The 21,163-nt window shown below is 37.6% G+C and overlaps 1 protein-coding gene across 1 annotated transcript in view; it reads right to left on the bottom strand.

The window, feature by feature from the left end:
- Nucleotides 1-20,728, bottom strand: part of DNAH17 (dynein axonemal heavy chain 17) — a 108,869-nt gene extending 88,141 nt beyond the window's left edge. Inside the window, exons 1-17 of the mRNA XM_015818888.1 lie at nt 20,282-20,728; nt 19,670-19,825; nt 18,605-18,691; nt 18,200-18,367; nt 17,706-17,822; nt 15,701-15,969; nt 15,358-15,553; nt 14,075-14,221; nt 12,448-12,556; nt 12,019-12,122; nt 10,924-11,064; nt 6,989-7,132; nt 5,483-5,665; nt 3,994-4,248; nt 2,707-2,876; nt 1,726-1,948; nt 1,049-1,165 (exon numbers count right to left, since the gene is read on the bottom strand). Of these exons, the coding sequence (XP_015674374.1) occupies nt 1,049-1,165; nt 1,726-1,948; nt 2,707-2,876; nt 3,994-4,248; nt 5,483-5,665; nt 6,989-7,132; nt 10,924-11,064; nt 12,019-12,122; nt 12,448-12,556; nt 14,075-14,221; nt 15,358-15,553; nt 15,701-15,969; nt 17,706-17,822; nt 18,200-18,367; nt 18,605-18,691; nt 19,670-19,825; nt 20,282-20,383 (2,688 nt within the window). The 5' untranslated portion in view covers nt 20,384-20,728. The remainder of the gene's footprint in view (nt 1-1,048; nt 1,166-1,725; nt 1,949-2,706; nt 2,877-3,993; nt 4,249-5,482; nt 5,666-6,988; nt 7,133-10,923; nt 11,065-12,018; nt 12,123-12,447; nt 12,557-14,074; nt 14,222-15,357; nt 15,554-15,700; nt 15,970-17,705; nt 17,823-18,199; nt 18,368-18,604; nt 18,692-19,669; nt 19,826-20,281) is intronic.
- Between the last annotated feature and the right edge of the window lie 435 nt (nt 20,729-21,163).

The raw sequence follows: 21,163 nt of genomic DNA, 5'->3' as shown, positions 1-21,163 counted from the left end.
AATGACCGCTACCCCCCCGCCCCTACCCCGGGTCCTCGGCTGATGAAATGCCTGAAAACCCGGCGGGCAGATGTCTACAAGAGGGACTCCTCCCTCAACGCCCAGCCAGGTCTCAGTGATACCCGCCAGGTCCGCGCCCCCCTCTAAAATAAGATCTTGTATGAGGGGGGCCTTATTTACCACGGACCTGGCATTACATGTAGAGCGCTCAGTGGGTGGCATGGCAGTCAGATGCAGGCAGAGGGGAGCAAAGGCAGCAAAATAGCCAACCTCAATGTGTACAAAGTAGGGCACCCACCGGACAGCAGCAAAGGAACACAGATAGTCCTTGATGTACGACCACAGTTGACCCCAACATTTCTGTTGTTAAGTGAGACATTTGTTAAGTGAATTTTGCCCCATTTTACGACCTTTCTTGCCTCAGTTGTTAAGTGAACTACTGCAGCTGATAAGTTAATAACCAGTTGTTAAGTAAATCTGGCTTCCCCATGGACTTTGCTTGTCAGAAGGTCGCAAAAGAGATCACATGATCTTGGGACACAGCCATGATCATAAATATGAACCAGTTTCCAAGCATCTGAATTTTGATCAGATGATCACGGGGATGCTGAAAACGTCATAATTATGAAAAACGGTCATAAGTCACTTTTTTCAGTGCCGTTGAACTTTGTATGGTCACTAAACGAATTGTTGTAAGTCGAGAACTATCTGTACTGAAAAGTCTCGTTTTTTTATTGTTTTGATTTTTTGCAGCCTGGCTCCGAATCTCTTGCGCTGATGCAATCTGCTGGTCCAAGAGACCGTCCCAAACTGGTGGTGTTTCCTTTTCTCCCCAAGAATTTTAATGAGTGGAAACCCCAAACCCCCAGAAGGGTTGGAAAATAAGTGTCGGAAAAGGGGCCCTCTCGTGGAACGGGACCTTGCCGCCAAGTGGGTGGCAAGTATCCATCTTAAGTGTCTTTCCTTAATCTATGTTGCTTAATCTATGTTGTATCCATTGTTACTTGAGGGAGTTTGAGCAAAGTTGGACCTTAATCATAAAACATACCTCAAATTGTTGGCATTTCCTTCGGATGATTGTGACTTCACTGGCTTGCAGAGGAGCCACATTTTGTTTGACTTGGAAGGACAACTTTTTGGTGTTGTTCCATTGTTCTGGCAAGTCCTAAAAGACAAAAAATATAACATTAAAAAATAAAAGTAGACATTTTATTCATGCAGCTGTGAGAGACCTTTGGATGAGAGAAATAAATACAGACTATTATAGGTAATATGAGGAGAAAAAAAGAAAATAAAGAAGTCAGATAGCTAAATAAGAGGATGTAAAATTTATTGAGGACTTGGTCGATTTATATTTGTGACTTTTTGAATACCGATTTCAGCAGAGTTAACAGTAAAGAAACGGGTACACAATACAACATCTATGACAGATCACACTGGATCTCAGACAGTTGAAACAGAATTATAGAATGGATCCCTGCAGATTGTGTAAATTTAAAGTTTTATTAGGTATTTACTTTCCTAAATTATTTTTTCTCTAAATGTTCTGCACTTCTTTCTATTCCAACATATAGGAAATATAAAAACATTTGATGTTTGGGATTGTTTATATTGTACAAAAGGAATCCTACCATTTTATACTATATCCAAAGTATTTTTTTTTTTAAAAAAAAAGATAACTAATGGCTAATTGTATCTAGTTAAAATTACTGCTGGTATACTTACATGCAACTGCATATGGATCTCTTCAGGCATTTCTTCTCCATACAATTTTAGTAATTCAATAGTCTGCTTTAGGGGCTCAAACATATTGTCAGTAGCTACTTGTCTCTCTTTGACTTTCATCAAGTGTGCCATCACTTCAACAAGCCCATCGTAGTCACCTTCTTTTACTGGTTTAGTTAAGCCTGCATTTGCCTCTTTCATGAAAGTAGCAAGCTCTTGAAGGCTATAAAGGGCAGAAAAGTGATATTCTGGCTCTCTTCAATGCTTCCTTCAATGCAGAAATAACATTGATTTGAACTTTAGAGGAGTAGCCATGTTAGTCTATTTTACAGCAAATTAAAAAAGTGGTTTTATATAAACACCAATAAACTTACATCTTCAGCTTTCATAGTCAGTAGTGTTTCCTTTTGTCATAGAAAGCAATGATACCTTCTGAGACAGAGTAATTTTTTTTTTATCTGAGAGGCAACATGCTGTCTCATCTTCTTAGCCTAGCCATGTTTTCTGTCTTTCTCTGCTGAGAGAAGACATCTGGGGGAGGAAGATTTTTTTTTCCAGAGGTCTAACTTTTAATCCCAACACTGGAATCATCCAGTGATAGTTGGAGATACAGAATAGAAAAAAGGCACATAATTAAATTTGGTGCTGCCTCCCACAACATGTGGAAGCGGCTACTAACTCAGATAGCTTTAGAACTAGATTAGACAAATTGACAAAGGATAAGGCCATCAGAAATTACTAGCTATCATATTGTGTGACATTTTCACAATCAGAGTTGGCGTGTTTATTCAGTACAGTTGATAGCTAATTCAAGTGGGAGAGGTGTTATTACACCCATGTCCTACTTGTGGGCTTCCTAATTACAAGTAGCCAGTTTCTGAACGTAATCACTGTGATTGCCTTGAACACATCCATATTGGGGGGGGGGGAGAGTTGTGTTATCAGATGTTTGGAAATTGTCAAAATAGTTTCCCATCCTACCTATTAGTGACATGATTGATGAGGTGCTGCTTGAACATTAAGCTCCAGCGTTTGATAGTGTTCAGGAGTGCTTGCTTGAAGGGCCGACAGTCACTTTGCAGCCAACCATTGAACACTTTGGTATTATCAAACTTGGACACTTCTTCATACAGTTTTTCATACGTATCAATCTAGGAAACAAAAAAAAAAAAGTTCAGAACAGAAATGGACCTAGTAGAGTAGGATTTCTACATACACCTTCCTGCTGCCTATCTTTTCTAACTCTTTCAGAGTTAGTCACCTGTATGGAGGACATACAGGTGACTGGAGTATAAATGTGTGCTACAAAGTCTGCATAGTCAACTTCCCATTACTGCTGCAGAATTGAAAAGTGGGGGGGGGGAGGCTATCTTTTCTAGGGACAGAGCACCCTCTTCTGGTTGTGGATGATTAGCAAAAATACTTTACAAAAGATGAAGAAAAGAAAGCACAGGTATTGAGGACAAAACAATTTTCAGGTTAAAAAAAACACCATTGGGCATTTGTATAATTTATGTGGTGACCATTATTAAAATGTAGAAATTAGAAGAGACACTAGATGCACATTCTTATTAAAATCAATCTTACAGACCAAAGATAGGAGACAATATTCTAAGAATCAGATTTGGGGCATTATAAAACAAATAGGGCTGAACAGAGAGATAGAAAGAGAATGATTGAAATGAAGCCACTGAAAGAAGACACAAGATCAGTGGTGGGATTCAGCCAGTTCGCACCACTTCTGCAGAACCAGTAGCTAATTTTCTGTTACCCAGGCCCAGAATGGACTTCTGGAAGCAGCATCCACACAGAGAACCAGTTGTTCACATATTTGAATCCTACTACTGCACAAGATGCAGGGCTTTTTTTCTCATAGAACGCCCAGAACAGAGTTCTGGCACCTTTTTTGGATGCAACCTTGTAGGGTAGGCAAGGCGGGTTATATGACGTGTGTGAGTTCTGGCACCTTTTTTTTTTTTTTTTACAAAAAAAGCACTGACAATATGTATTATTTACACACCCCCATTAGCAGTGATTTGGCTATTACAGGGTTAAGGAAACAGGGTAGGAGATATCCCCATAGTATTACACTCTATGGTTGAGCCCATGGGTAGGCAACCTTGGCTCTTTTATGACTCATGGACTTCAATCACAGAATTCTGGGAGTTGAGTCCACAAGTCATAAAAGAGCCAAGGTTGCCTACCCCTGGTTTAGCCAGATAAAGAATGAAAGTCTCCCTTGACATATCCATCCCCTCCTCTTCTAACCTGTAGCTGGAATTGCTCAAGAGTGGGTGCAACATGTGGCAAATACTCTTCCGCGTGAGATTCAAGCTCCTCCTGTGTGAGAGCATGGCCAAAAGTGAGGAAGCGCTGCATGAATTCCTGGGGATCATCCATCCAAAGGTAGGAGTATTTTTCAAAGGAGTCTTGATATTCCTCGCCCTGCTTCATGGCATTCACCACAATGTTTGCCACTTCCTCCCGCATCTCTATTAGTTCTCCCATATCTTCCAAGTCAGTCTGCAAACATCAAGGACCATACTGGCATTAGATAATTATACAAACTAACTAGTTGCCTCCTGTAAAAAAGAAGTCATGTGTTGTATTAAATGAACGTTTATTTATTTGTTACCTAATAATTAGAGTATTCCGGGGTTCTATATGACAGTTGCTTCTTTGCTATCTACTGAGAAAGAGCTTGTGTTACTTCTTTCATAGTGCCTATCTGTTCCTGCATTTTTGTTTTTAACCATAGGAGAAATTTTCAGGAAATCTCTATCTGGGAACAAAAATTATAAATCAAATGGGGAAAGATCCCTAGGGGCCCCAACGTGCATTACTTGAAAATATTGCAAAGGATAATATGTTTTTAATAGTAAAAGAGGATTTTTTTTTGCAAAATAGTTACTGTAATATACTGCTAAAGCTGTTGAATTAGGGAACAGGGAAGGTCCACGTTCAGGTTCCCACTCAATCGTGGAGCTCATTGCATCACTCTTCACCCATTGCTCTTTCTCATCCCAGCTCACACAATTATTTTGGGAACAGAATGAAGAATGTCTGCAATACTACCTTCCCACAGGAAATCATCACCACTACCATCATGATGATGATGACCAGTGAGCTGTCTTTTGACTCAACCCTCCTTTTAAAAAAAAAAGTAAAAAGAGAAGGATGTCACAATGAGCATTAATACCAATATACAACACTCATGATTTGCGAACTGTTACTGGGCCTGCTTGCTACTGTGCCCATTAATTGCAGTTCCTTGGATGCTCAATTAGAAATTGCCTAAACAGACATTGTAGGGACATGGGTTATAATCAGTGGTGGGATTCAGCCAGTTCGCACCACTTTGGCAGAACCAGTAGCTAATTTTTTGTTGCCCAGGCCCAGAATGGACTTTAGGAAGCGGCATCCACACAGAGAACCGGTTGTTCACATATTTGAATCCCACCACTGGTTATAATCTTCATTTTCAACCCTAGATATATCACTGCACGGTTCTCTCTTCAAAATAGGTATGCAGAAATTGGGGGAGAGGGCACGTTTAACAGTTCTTTAAAATATAAATATTCACTGCTCTTTCTTTGCCCCATCACAAACAATAAGAAAGTTGTGTAAAGCCAGGTGGAACCTAGTTTGATGTCCTCGAGGCATTTTGAACCAGAATAATAGTCAACTCTTGCCTGAGTGGTTATCAGTTGTTCTAGATTTATTCAGGTGAAAAAAAGATCCATAGATTGGGACTAACCTTATAGCTAAGTTTCCCTTCAGCCAGTCGGGGTATAAGCTTTGCTGTATCGTAGATATCATTCATTAAGTTTTCTACCATTTCCAAAAAACCGTGTTCTGCTCCCACTTCCAGCGATGGACGATACCTTAAGTCATCTTTATACAACTCCATCCGTACTTCAAATAAGGGGGCAACATTGGCCTGAAAGCACATTGGCGCAGTTTTCATTTGCCAGTTTTCAGTCTCATGTTCAAAATAAGTTTTTCCCTTTTCTACAAGCTCACCAGTCCCTTGGTCCTATCTTTATTGTTATGGTCCTATTTTCAATGTATAAAGCAGACTTGCTTTCACTGAAATTGTATTAAATCATTTTTAAGTATCTGACAATGTAATCAGCAGGTACATCAAGAAACCAGTATGTTTATGGATTCAAAAGAAAATTCTCTTTTTTATATATCCCTTTTCTTTATTTGCATTTTGAATCCTTCCGATATCTGTTATTCAGTTTGGTTGAGAATGATAATAATAAACTGCAGAACAATTGTAAAATGAGGGAAGAGAAATAGTGGGGAGCAGCAGGACATACAGTACTTTTCTCCCCACCTCCACAGTTTTCAAAAGAATAGTTCCCATAGGTCTCAGTGGGAGGGGAATATGCATGCAATTACCTGGAGTGGATAAGAATTGTGGGCTACATAGAAGAGAAAACGAGCTTTGAATCCAGTAAATCCAAAATTGCTCTTGCATCAGTGTGCCCTTTTGAGGATTATTAAACAGCAATTGTGTATGAGTGTGTGTGTATGTGTACACATGCACAAGCAATAGCACACCTCTTCAGAGTTGGGAACAGGACACTTCTGAACCCATGTAAGACCTCAGAGAATGCCATTTGAAAAGGTTTGGATTGCTCTGTTGGCTCATTACAAAATACCAGCAGGTGGGCATGAACACATCTTGCTTAATTGACTTTTACAGGTAGTCCTCGGCTTACAACAGTTCATTTAGTGACCGTTCAAAATTACAATGGCACTGGAAAAAAAATGACTTCTGACTGTTTTTCACGCTTATGACCGTTGCAGCACCTTCGTGGTCACGTGATGAAAATTCAGATGATTGGCAACTGACTCATATTTTTATGACAGTCGCAATGTCCCAGGCTCATATGATCACTTTTTGTGACTTTCCGATAAGTAAAATCAATGGGGAAGCCCAGTTCACTTAACAACCATGTCACTAACTTAACAACTGTTGTGATTCATTTAACAACTGTAGCAAGAAAAGTTGTAAAATGGGGCAAAATTCACTTAACAAATGTCTTATTTAACAATATAAATTTTGGGCTTAGTTGGTGGTCAGAAGTAAGGACTACCTATACTAAAAAACTGTCTTTGAACACAGAGTTTTAATTTATTGATGCAAACATCTTCAAATTAGTAACAAATGCAAGATTGTGCCCATTAATACCTTTGTGTTTTAAAGGTTGCATTAAAGAAAAAAAATACTTCTGAAGTTTCATTTACTTACATCTGCTGCCATATTGCTGAGTAGAAACTGCAGTGATTTGCGTATAAACTTAAAGTATCCATCTAAGATTATTTCATCTATGTATTCTACATAATGAGACCATATTACAGTTGTCTTGTCAGCCTTGAACAACTCTGCATTTTCCTGGAGATAGAAAAGAAAATATTTCGGAGAAGCAATGAATCAGGTTTAATCAGATCCTTTCTGTCAATAGTAATTGCTTTAATAGTCATAAAAAGAGTCACTCAGCAATACTTCAGTAACGAGAATTTACACACACACACGCATGATGTAATTTCCAATATGTATTCAGTAAAGAGAAACTATGGAAGAGAACTAAGAGATTAAAAATATGCTCAATTTAAGCATATCACATCACATATGGCTCTGCATCAACAATGATGGCAGAACCAAATAAATACAGGTAGTCCTTGACTAATAATAGTTCTTTTAGTGACCATTCAAAATTACAACGGCATTGAAAAAAGTGACTCATGATGGTTTTTCACAGTTACAACCTTTGCAGCATCTCCCTGATGTTGTGATCAAAATTCAGATGCTTGGAAACTGGTTCATATTTATGACCATTGTTGTGTCTCAAGGTCATGTGATCATATTTGTGGCCTTCTGACAAGCAAAGTCAATGGGGAAACCAGGTTCATTTAACAACCGAGTTACTAACTTATCAGCTGCAGTGATTCACTTAACAACTGAGGCAAGAAAGGTCGTAAAATGGGGCAAAGCTCACTTAACAAATATCTCACTTAACAACAGAAATTTTGAGTTCAGTTGTGGTCATAAGTCGAGGACTACCTGTATAACAAATTATTTACCATGTAGTGCATTTAGGGCATTGTTTTTTCTCTCCCAGACAGGAACTCCTTCTGTAACATTTCTGTTTTTAAAGTAGGGCATGCTCCCCTCAGAGCATTGTCTGTACTTTTTAACTGGGGGGGGAATGCTGTTAGCTTTACACTGATTTGCAAGACAATTTCTAGATTAGAAATCTGAGGTAGATACCACAACACAAGCATTTTTGGATTAAAACCAGGCCTTCATTGCGCTTCTGGCAGACTGACCAAAATATGCTAACAGGGAGTGCAGCATGTGGTACTGCTGTGACCAATTTTATTATTTATGATGAAAAATTGAGAGTAATAATGAAGAATATAAGGAGATAAAGGGTTAGAATGTCCCTGAGAGAGCTCTCTCTCTCTCTTTTGTTGATATCATTTGTGGTTCTTGGACAAAAATGATTAAGGAAGAAAAAGAAAGGAGATAAAAGTATTGAAATTCAAATGGCTGCAGAAAAAGAAAGGATAAGAAAATATTAGTAGACAGATCTCTAAGCAGAATGAATGAATGATGGGCAGAGAAAAAGGGAAGCTCTGTGGAAGAAAAGGAGATGCCACAGCAGTACGGAAAAAAAGGCCCCTGGAATGGTGAAGTGAAAATCTCCATGCATAGGAATGATGGCTGCAAAAAAAAAAAAAGAGAGAGAGAGAGAATGAGAGAAATATATTGTATAATGTATTCGGAGAGAAAAATGTGCAAAGATCTTTATCAAGTAAAGTGGAGAATGTTTAACAATAAAAGAAGCAGTGAAAAAAACAGCAATTTTGATGGAAAATAGGAACTATTTTTGAAGTAGGCCATGAGGGGCAAATATGGAGCCTGCAGCAAAGTGGATGGAATTAAAAATAAATGGAGGAAATTCAGGGTGATAATTAAGTGAGGGAAAAGGAATATTTTAGAGATTCTCACAGGAATAATAGTGATATGTTGAAAAGTAGACTTGAAATGAATTTTATAAGTGCTGGTATAAAAAAATGAATAAAAAGGAAATAATACACGCTGCAAGAACACTGAAAAATTGCCTGGTTGGTGGTGTAGATAGGATAACTACAAGAATATTAAAATATAAAAATGATTTGCTTATGGAATGACTATGCAGTTTACATAAAATATAGCATCTATGCCTGGCAGTGGGTAGTACATAATATGTGAACTGTTGCAAAGAATGCTTGTCTAAAGAAGCAAAAACAGTTGTATATACAACTGTATTTCTGCCTACTTTCCTAAGAGTTGGATATGTCAGGAGAAAGTAAGCTGAATGCAGTGAAAATAGGAACTTAAAAATAGTGTGGTAAAACAAGAAGAGCTAGGTCAAGACTGAATGAATGCTACATAAACTTGGATTGAATTAAAAAATGATTGATACAAAAGAAGAATGTTCAGGCAGCTCTGCCATTATACAGAGAAGGGATGAGGGTCCAAAACAAACATGGGACAAGAAGAAGATTGAAAAAGCGTGGATGGTTTTCTTAGCTTTTTAAACATCTAACAAAAGAAAAGAAAAATAGACAAGATAAAGTAGGAGTATCAATTTTTGGTAGAGAACAAAAGCCAGAGGATACAACTTTGTTTTGCAGGCCTGTTCAAATTGGGCATCTCTAGGACATATATGGTTTATAGGCCATAACATGCCTTTTATATCTTACATAGCCTATCAGAAGTACACTTCTGAATAACAGATCAAGCAAACTCACATTTGAGATGTACATCTCAATTTTACTTATAGCAGTTCCTACTTATAGATTAAGCTATGGACATTTAATACAAACCAGTATCCTCTTTCTTGGAAGAAGCCACCTGGAACTTTAAGGAACTGCTTTGAGTAACATGGCTCTGATCTGGCTTCATGAGAGCAGAAAGAATATGATCAAGAAAAGAGAAATTCCAAATCTATATTGTAAACTTTCCTTGTACTGCAATCACTTTTACAATGTCACTTCAGGAACAGAGCTAGAATGCAAAGAACAGCTAAACCACAGTGTCACTGCCATTTGCTAAATGGACAATTGCGGCTGAAATATATATATTCTTAAAGGTCCACTTATAGAAAACCCAGAAAATATTATGCCTCTCTGATGCCATTAATGGAACTTAATGGCACATAAATAAATAAATAATACTATTTAATACTTATCATGTTCCTTTCATTCATGAATACAAGCACTTTATCTGGAATGTTAGAAATGGAAATCTGAGGCTGAATAAAAATTATTTGGCTGGGAGAGGTTACATATTAAAAACAGATTTAAATCCACAGCTCCTTTTTACTTGACCCTCCTGTGAATATGAATTCAATGTTATTCAAGGATTTACTTTGCAGTTCAGAGTACTGGTAGATATAGTGTAAGGCATCGGCATGATTTTCTCAGTAGTTGCTCCAGTGATATACAGTAAGCTTGTCTTCAGGTTAAGCATCTACATAATGCCAATTGGTTTTTAAAAGTCATTTTATAAAAAAATCAATTAGCAAAATAACAGTTATTCATTAGGCTGGACCACTTATATTGTTTGAGCACACTTTACAGCTACTTGAGTATTTTAAAATCATTTTGTAAAGTGCTTTATGAATCTTCAAAATGAAGACTAGAAATGTTCTAAATCAATCACTTAAAATAAATATTGTTGTTTGCTACCTCCAAAAGTATTTCAGCTTGGTACTTCACACTTTACAAGGAGTATACAGTACATATTTCAGGCTAACATCCTCCACTGAGGAAAAACTTCCAAAAGTACTAGTAATGATGTAATTTCAAAAGTAAGCATTCTTAACATATTATATAAGTACTTGATTGCAGTCACATAGGGTGTAAAAGAAGGGCTGGAGCTCAACAATAATGCATATACTTTATATGCAAAAAAATCTTGGATTTAATCCTTGGTGTATCTAAGTAAGATTCATAAAAATCAACCAATGGAGGCAATACTACAATCAATACTGAAAGAGATGAAGCCAATCTGATTTGGTAAGACAACTTCCTATGTTCCTGAAGGTGTGTAAAAACTAGTACTGTTGACAAATGTAATATTCAACAAATGGTCCACATTACTGTGAAAACTATCTTTCTCTCTCTCCTTCATACCTCCACCATACTCTGGATCTTCTGCCCAGCATCTTTGATGGCTGCATAGCGTTTGTTTATATTTGTTTGTCTTCCATCTAGATCAAGAAGAGCTGTCTCTTTGTTGTCTTTCCTTTCAAACAAAGGACTAGCTGACCATTCCTGTAAGAAGAAACAGGATGGGAAGAAATTCCTTTACAGCAGCTGTCACAAATAAATCTGTAGCCAATGCAATCCTAGGTTGCATTAAGAGAGGGATAGAATCAAGATCACGTGAAGTATTAGTAACGCTTTATAAAGGCTTAGTAAGACCATATTCTAAGTGTGGTCTTACTAAGGCTTTATAAAACGGTCGCCATATTATAAAAAAAATGTAGAGACTCTGTAAAGAGTGCAGAATAAAACAATAAAGATGATTAGAAGGATGGAGGCTAAAGCATATGAACAACGGTTGCAGAAATTGGGTTTTCTAGTCTAGTGAATAGGGGTGATATGATAGCAGTGTTCCAATATTTGAGGGGCTGCCACAAAGAAGAGGGGGTCAACTTATTTTCCAACGCACCAGAAGGCAAAACAAGAAATAATGGATGGTAACTAATCAAGAAGAGAAGCAACCTAGAACTAAGGAGAAATTTCCTAACAGTGAGAACAATTAACCAATGGAATGGCTTGCATTCAGAAGTTGTGGGTGCTCCATCACTGGAGGGTTTTAAGAAGAGACTGGACAGTCACTAGTCTGGAATGGTTATAGGGCAGACATGTCAAACTTGCGACATCATATGATGTCACGCGACGTATCGGAGCTTTTTCCCCATTGCCGGCAATGGGGTGGGCGCGGTTTCGTTGTGACGCATCTGGCCCACAGACTGGCAGTTTGACACCCCTGGTATAGGGTTTCCTGCTTGAGCAGGGGTTTGGACTAGAAGATCTCCAAGGTCCCTTCCAATTCTGTTAACCTATTCTGTTAAAACTAACATAAAGGAACCTCCTTTTTTAAAGAAACAGGATAGGAAATTCTTTCACAGCAGCTGTCACAAATCTGTAGCAGAACAAAATTAAAACTAAAATCAAGGAACCTTCTTTTTTTTAAGTGTCTGGTAGCAATGCCTTACTCACTTGCATAAGCTGTCCGATATTCTCCACATTTAATTTTGTTTTTTGAATTCTTGTCTCTAAATCATATAAAACATTTCTCATCTCTTGAATATAATCCATAACACCTGGATGGGCAATGGAAGGGAAACTTAGTTAGTAGCTAGAATCTACACTTTCCCATGGATTTAATATCCAATTCCCATACTTTCTTCGCTGAAATACATCTGGTATCATGATGCTAGAAACAACAGGCCATAAGAACAGAAGAATGGCACTGCTGGCCCTTCTAAGCAAATGAAATGTCTCTGGTTGTCCTTGCAAGAAAGAGACACAAAAATTATCCCTCTCCTGCTCTTGGTTCCTGGTACTGATATTTGGAGGCATACTCCCCCCCCAGTTTGGAAATAATGAGTTTCAGGGCAGATCCCAGCTTGTAATAGATAAATGTACCTTCATTACTCCAAAACACATTGGTCTCAGCTTTCTGTAGACCAACATCAATTTCTTCCAGCTCAGTTTTGACCAGAGGAAGTTCTACTGGCAAAATTGTTCTCTTGATCTAAAAATGGATAGATCAAATAAAAATAAATAGTTTATTTCAGAATGCATTCTTAATTCGTTTTATGGATACTGCATATGGTATTGTCTTGATAGCGGCATATTTTGTTTTAGCCCTTATTCTAAATATTCAGCAAGTTTAAGAAAACCTGCGTAGCTTGCAGACTTATATACAGTACAAGTTTTATTTGCAGGGCTGAACTCTGAAAGAAACAGGCTGTTGCTTTTTTCAAAGGACAATCTAAGTAATGCCTCATGAGCCAATTATAATACCTTCCAATTTATTCACATAATGAACGGATGGATACATGAAATCATTCCTCCTTGTTTCCTGACAAAGAAAGATATGTTGTGCCAACTTTATAATCTACTGGAATTAAAGGAAGGAGGGATCTGTCTTAAAAAAAGGAACAGAGGAAGAAAATGGGAAGCTGCTAAGATTATAACGAAAAGCAAAAAGAAAACACGACATCGGGAGATAGTTGCAACAATATTTGATTACTCCCACTGTCTTGATAAGACTTCTCTGAGTTGAGTATTTTATTGCTGAATGCCAATTCAGGGCACTGAAAAATAGCCACTCAGGTCTGGATTCTGAATGATTCTGCATCACAGAGACATTTGGAGAATTAATTTCTTCAAGCTTAGCTGGATGCATCAGCAGACAATATCTGGGCAACAGGGAGGCAGATTTCCAATGATCTGTCATCTGTCATCATTTTGTGTGTGTTTGGGATAGAGATTTTGTCCAGCCTCCCTTTCCAATATATGAATGTGTAGTCTGAGAAATGTACCAGAGTTCTCTAGCCTTGCATTTTTTGGGTAGATTTAGCATTTGCTCTATCTAAACTACTGTATAAAATGGGGCTCAGGATTATGTGGCCTGTCCAAATTAGCCTCTGGTACTATTTATCTATCAAAGTATATTTGATTCCAGTTTTCTGTGTTTGATGGCATAAAATTTAGGTTTAATAATTCTGTTGCGATGGACTGATCATTGCCTAAGAAATGAATCATTATTCAGACCATCGCTTATTGTGACTCAGAGCTTCTACTGATTAAGAACTAATGAAATTGATTCAACTCAGCAAGATGGATTTAAATTATTTCTATTAGATTCCCACAGCTCAAAGACTGTTTATGAACTATTAGTTGTCTTGAGGCCTATCTGAAAGACAACAGAGTTTACCTACTTTCTAAGATCCTTGGGACCTTTCATCCATAGAGAGGGCTTTCTCAGTGGTTGCTAAATCAAGAATGAATCGCTAGGGAAGATAGTACCCATTCCACTGTTGGACAAACACATTTTGATTAAGACAAACTATTTGACCTTAAATTCACAAGCTGTTGGAAAAAAAGATTGGTACATTTGCTACAATTAATGTCTTTCTTTGAACCTTTATGAATCTTAATGCTTTAATTCCAACTTTATTTTATCTCCATTTTATTGTTAGCCATACTGACCTCTATTTCTAGTGAAGGAGTGTGATTTACAATCAGGCAGCTGATCAATAAATACCTTATTGTACCAGCCAACAATGAGATCTAAGTTGTCCACAAACTTCTGCAAAGTTTCGTTCTGAGAGAAGAGGCTGCCAGCACTGTCTGGAATTTCTTTTTGCTGCTGAAAGTTCAGGTACTTGACTTCACGGAGAACAGCTATGAGCTGTATAGGAATGCAGCAGTGAAAAATAAGTGCTTTTCCAAATGTAGAAAACAAAATTGAACTAAAAATGTGATGGGCTATTGGCTGGATATGCTTGTAACACAACAGGGAGTAAGTAAATGAACAGGGATAAACCAATCTAGTTCTATCCATTCCTATAATGTTCAAATAAGTTCAATTCCATTTCTACATAAAGCTGTGTGTGGCTAATATTTAAGTCTGATTGCTATTCACGTTGTTGAAGAAGTTTCCCTTTCAGTGCAAAGAACAGCTATGAGGATCCAAATCCGGGAGTTAGACTATGATGATAGTAGCTAAAGCCCATCTCCTCCTTAGCCTGTATAAGGAATTCTTACAGGTTTTATTGAGTAGCAAAAGACTTTGGATACTCAGTAATCAAATAAAGAACATATCACCTGGTTTACTGGTACAATCAAGGTCCTGTGAAGTTTGAAAGCTCATAAGCAACCTAATTAATCTTCTTTAAACAGAATTAATTTCAAAATCCAGTAAGGATACTCTTTCTGCTATGTAACAGATTATCATTTTGGGAAAGATTTTATTAGGATCGGTCAATCCTCCATTTATGACCACAATTGAGCCCAAAATGTCTGTTGCTAAGCGAGACAGTTATTAAGTGAATTTTGCCCCATTTTACAATCTTTCTTGCCACAGTTGTTAAGTGGATCGCTGCAGTTGTTAAGTTAGTAACAAGGTTGTTAAATGAACCTGGTTTCCTCATGGCCTTTGCTTGTTAGAAGGTCGCAAAAGTTGATCACATGACCCTGGAACACTGCAACCGTCATAAATTTGAGTCAGTGGCCAAGCATCTGAATTTTGATCATGTGACCATGGGGATGCTGCAACCGTCTCATAAGTCACTTTTTTCCATGCTGTTGTGACTTTAAATGGTCATTATATGAAATATTGTAAATCCAGGACTACCTGTACTAAAGAAGCATCGTACATAGATGCTGGATCATGCCCATCATTCCCAGACAGAATAGTCAGTGCTGGCTGAGAATCAGGGGTCCTGTATATCTGGAGTCTGCCATTTTGGAGAAGACTAAAAACTTGCAGTCAAGCTGACCATCGAACTGAAATGATGCTAGCACGCTTCTGCATTATTTACCAACCTCTTTGCTGAAGTTGACACTAATAAGTCTTGTTTCTGGATCTCTTTGGATCAGTGGTTGTTCTAGATTAAACTGGCATTCTCTGTCAACTCTGGCGATCCACTCTGCATAAATTCTTTCACGGTAACCTTTCAGCAAACGTATCATCTCATCGTACTTTCCATATATCAGTTTGGCTTCAGAACTGACCATTACCCTGCAAAGAGGAAAGAAATCCCTCAGTTCCAGAAGGGAAATAGAATTTAATTAACATTAGCCTGAACAAAGCTAATAGCCTGTAATTCTACTCCAGGGAAAATATTACTAAAGACTGGACAGTCGGTAATGACAGATTGTTACTTACGGATGATCAATGGCATGCAACTCTTTCCTTGGGATCTGCAATCGTTCCTGGAGTTCTAAAGCCCATTTCAGTTGCCCAGCAACAGGTGGCATATTTTTGCTAATTGGAGGCACATGATCTCCAGTTTTAGTAGCAGCTATCTGGGCATCATACAAAATCTTTGCATTGTCCAATTCAACATTGAACATCTCCAAAAGTGTAGCGTAATGGGGAGCGGCATCTGCTTTGATCAATGGTCGTTCCAATAGAGATGAAAACATATGGATTTGCTGGAGAAAAAAAAGTGGTACGAATAAGTATGTCTGTAGATACATATACACATACATATATGGAATGTATCCCTTATCTTTCAATATACATCTGCAGAAAATTTTTGAGGTTCTTTAAGAAGTTTTTCCTAGTCATACTTCTTGGTATGCTACTTCATCCCCATATATCAATGGCATTAACCTGCAAGGTAAATGGATAAATAGGATTGTAATCTTAAAGGTAACAAAAAGAGCCAACTGCCTGCACAAAATAACATTGGTTCCACTGTCTTCTTTTGTGCTGTAGTAGGATTTGCAAGTTATTGAAGAAGTTATTGAACCAAGGTAACCATGGGAGGAATGCAAGGAATGCAACAGCACCAATAACAATGCCTCCATTGTCCTATATTCAGAGTGAAAGCTACTATTGGTCTCTTTCCTTGCACAGCTTGGCATTTAGGAATCTATTTCCTACATAAAGAAACTGGGACACAACATGTACTTTGAGCAGCATGAATCGAACAGTTTATTCTTTAAAATATATTTCCCCCGTTCATGGTAATAATGCTTTATTGCTCCCTTAGGGTTTTAGCAATTCTAAAATTTTGTAGCTATCATAAAATCAATCAGAACTCAGCCAGGCAATTCCTTTTTCAAAAAAACAAAAAGTTTCAGCATCATCTTACAAAATTTGTCTCTACTCCAAATACCAACTCTTTTTGCAACAACTCATTGTTTCCTTTGTTGCCCACCAATATAATGGGGATAAAAATGGTAATAGAAGTATGGGTGAATTGATATTTTTGTGCATGTAAACCCTACATCATTTTTCACGGTTTTCCTCAAAATGATACCCTTATATCAGTGTTCTCAAACTGCTAATCAGACAAGATAGATTTTAAACATAACAAAAGAACAGCCCATTACTAGAAACTATATTTTACTGATGATGATAGTAATGGAATATACTATGAAGAAACAGATTTACATACATTTCAAATCTATATTAACTCCTGATAAATCTTTTGAAATCCTAATTATAATTAGTTGGAAATGGCAAGAGTTCATTTATCCATTTCTTGGCCCCAGGATCTTGATTTGGATTGTTAATAAAATCCATAAAGTTCATGATTCTATGTGAAAGAAATCTGGTGGTTCCCATTGCAGATATTGTAAGAGGAGAACCACATTAGTCTATATTATCCAAAGTTTAAAAAAAAATCTGGTAGCAACTTTCCAGCCTAACAAATTTGCTTAATGGCCAAAACTTTCATGAACTACAGTTTAAGAAATCTGGCATCTGATGAAGTGAACAATAGTTCATGAAAATTATGCTCCCTAATCAATTTTTTTACTCTGAAAGGTGCTATTAGAATTCTTCTGATTTGTGAAATGAATAATTCTGGAAATACTTCCAGTCCTTTGTCAAGTCAGTAAATTATTCTCTATCTGAAAAACCTAGGCAGCCAATAGTGGGACTGGTCTACCCAGTCTCTGGAGGGCTAGAGTGGAGTTAAATATATTGGTGGGGATTGATCTTAGGAGCTGTTTAATTCTGAAAGAGACTGAGAAGTTACAGTAATGCTATTCCATATTGACCACCGATTAGAAAAACAATTCTTCAGATCAGAGATAGAATTGGAAAAGACTTCCAGGTTAGCTGGTCATAAAAAGGGTTTTCCTCTGTCCAGAACAGAAGCAGCTACTTGTCCTACTACCAGTGTTTTAGATAAGAAACAGGTAAAGAATACGAATACCTTGACAGCTGATTCAAAACTGGAACAGTCAACAAATCCTTGATAGAAAATGGTGCCCAAACGCCTATCCAAATCCTGGATTTTGATCTCAAAATCTGCATAATCTTCATCAAATTGCTTTAAATATAAAAAGTAATAGAATAAATTAGATCAGGCAAAATCAATATATGTGGACTTTCAGAAATTATTAAATCTCACTCCCGATCAGAGAAGCATCTGGCCCAATTTACCTTACAAGAAATGCATTTGTTGCTCTAGCAATTATAAACAACAGGATTTCCTAGGTTATACTAAGTCAGGGGTAGTCAACCTTGGCTCTTTTATGACTCGTGGACTTCAACTCCCAGAATTCCTGAGCCAGCTAAGCTGGCTCAGGAATTCTGGGAATTGAAGTCCACGAGTCATAAAAGAGCCAAGGTTGACTACCCCTGTACTAAGTGAATAATTAATCAGTTTTATTAGTACATCTGTTTTCTATCATAAAAAGAACCAACCTCATCTGCTGGGTCTAAGGGATCATATTTGCATTCTGCAAAAACTTTCACATGTTCAAGAACCTCTTCATAAATTTGGAACACCAAACTCCCTAGGATGTTGCCTCTCACACCACCCAGTTCAATTTTCTCCAATTTGAGAAATTCAATTGCAGTCATATAAAGTTCCTTAAAAAGACAAATAACCAAGTTATTCACAGATTTTTTTTAAGAGCCATTGTCCACAAAACAATTTTGTCTAATTACAGAGTTTTAAAAAATGGAGTAGGACTTTCAAGTTTAGATTTTTATAATTACTGATATGCTATATAAATAATCTGCTTTTCTATAAGAATACAGTATATAGTGTTATGCTAATTATTACTGCAGTCGTTTCACATTTTATAGCAGCTACTTAATTCCTACCTCTATGGTCTTCAGTCTGTGAAAAAATAAATTCATTCTTGTAAAGACAAGAGTAGAGGGAAATTCCCAGTACTGAGGTTCTTTATCCTGAAAACATAAATAAAAATATTTTATTTTATTTAGTAAATTCGTTTACTGCCCACCTTCCTGCAATAGAGCTAATATCAGGTCTCAAAAAAAAAAAGATGTAGGAAATGTTTGCAGAACGTGGCTTCTTAAATTCTTTCCAACCTATGTTTGTGGTGGTCATAGGGGGCATCTTTAATGAAATAATGTGATTTGTGTGTATGGTCTTTCTTCCCAAGGTGTGCACATGGGCGAAAGAAAGATGATCCAATTATGGTAGATGAATATATGTTGCCTCACCAGTTTAGCTGTCCCATTTCCTAATACCTTTTCTCTTTGAAATAAGCTGGTTAAAGTTTTTGTGAGAATCTTGCTTTTTAATTGTAAGGAGCTGTTAAGGAGCTGAATTTTTGGCAACAGGATACATTTGCCAATTTATCTCTTAAGTTCATTAGGACAGATATTTCCTGCCAAAGGAAGTACAGGCAGATGTTGTATAGAGGTAGTCCCCCATTAATGTCCACTTGTTCAGCAACTGTTTAAAGCTAAGGCAGTGCTGAATGAAGAAATTTACAGCTCCTCAAAGTTGCACCCATGGTCACATGATGACAATTTGGGAACTTGGCAATTGGCACACAATTCTGACATTTGCACCATTTTGTGGTCGTGGAATTGCCATTTATGACTCCTGGCTTCTGAGAAGAAAAGTCAATGGGCAAGCCAGCAGGAAGTCACAAATTGGGGTCATATGACAGAATGCATAACAACTGGTACTGCCAGGACTGCCATCGTATGTTGGCACAGTCATGTGATTTTTCACTTTGTGAACACATCACTTAGCAGTGGAGTTCCCAGAGCCAATTATAGTCATTTACTAAGGACTTCCTATGCGTGTAATACTTTGCAAACCGCCCTCTTCTTTCCCATGCTGTGAGAAGGTTACAATAATGTTCCCTCTAAGATTCATCCGGGTCTTCCGTTGCTGCTGTTGTGGCTAACCTTAAAAAAAAAAGGCATCATATCTGTGGAACAAAGGTCATAGGTCTTGTAGAGTTTCTCAATCACAGCAATGGCCACCTTGATTCCTGCCAAAACCTCCTCAATTTCGCCTTGCAAGCCTTTCAGCACTTCCTCAGGACTCAAAAAGTTACGTGTCTAAACAGAAAGAGAGGCAAAGATGAGCAGGGCTTATAAAACCAGACAGTGTAACGGAAATGTCATTAACAGCTTGGCAATCAATTGTGTCGTGCTTGAAGGGTTGTTTCAGTATCATAGTTACCAGATGAAAGTCTGCTTTGTTTAGACTGGTATTTAAGTCTTTTCAGCATGGAACTGAACTATTTAGTATAGTAGAAATGTCTTAGATTGGCATATGGAATTGCAATGGCAAAGAGTAGAGAGCAGAGTTTGTGAGAGAAGAAATGGCACAATGGCACACATTAAAAATGAAATTTAGTTGCTTGCTCTCAAAGCGTACACATACATAATACGCATTTAAACATACTATATACAACATATATATAGACCTGCACCTTTACAGTGGTTGCAAACATTGGAGTGATAAGGAAAACCCCCTCTCAATTAAGAATGTTTATTTTCACAGTGAAATACCATTTCAATGAAGAGATTACAAATCTCCTGCAAAATGACAATGACCCGGGATGGAATGTTGTAATATTCAGAATTAGACCAGATCAAGCATACTGTGTACATGATGGAATTGATGTGTGAAGACACCTGTATGGAAACAGCAGAATGGGAGTCTCAGCAAAGTGAAATAAACATTTTAATATTATTGCATATTTTTATGATATGCTGATCAAAATCATCTTTACTAATCTGAAAATCCTATTCACACTTCTGAATGTGTGAATAGTGTCCTCAGGCTAGAGAAAAATCCTTAGCCAACTATAAACAAAGAATGCACATGTGCATTAACTTTGCATGTGCCCAAGGCATTCTCATTCTCAGAACCTCAGGAAAGAATTCTAAAGAAAAAGAAGCAGCTAGCAGCAAACATAATGTATTAGTTTACCCTCTTTTTTGTTTTAATCATCATATGGGGGATTGTGTTTGCATGCTATTTCAGGGCAAGGAGACCCTCTAGACCAGGGCTTTTCAACCTTTTCACCCATTGTACCACTTTTAGGATATGCAACATCTGAGTACCACCAGTCGCCTAGCAAGGTGTCAAAACCTTGATGACCAAAAAAAAAAAAAAAAGGAAAAAAGTGATAAAGTACAGGTAGTCATTGACTTACAACAGTTTGCTTAGTGACTATTCGAAGTTACAATGGCACTGAAAAAAGTGCCTCCCAAGCCACAGTCGAGCAAGACACCTGCCTGCCCACCCAGTGGCGCTCTTCCTCCTGTCCGAGGTTTTCATTGTTGTGAGCATTTCAGTTGAGGATTGGCAGTGGGGGTGGGGTGGGGGGGTGTTTGGTTTTTATTCCCCCCCCCCGTCTGCTGGGTGGTTGCAGCAGGTTTTGGTCA

This window comes from Protobothrops mucrosquamatus, unplaced genomic scaffold (genome assembly GCF_001527695.2).
Source record: "Protobothrops mucrosquamatus isolate PMUCROS unplaced genomic scaffold, P.Mucros_1.0 scaffold814, whole genome shotgun sequence".
Taxonomy (NCBI): domain Eukaryota; kingdom Metazoa; phylum Chordata; class Lepidosauria; order Squamata; family Viperidae; genus Protobothrops; species Protobothrops mucrosquamatus.
The sequence above is the reverse complement of the archived record's forward strand: the minus strand, read 5'-3'. Positions and strand labels throughout refer to the sequence as shown.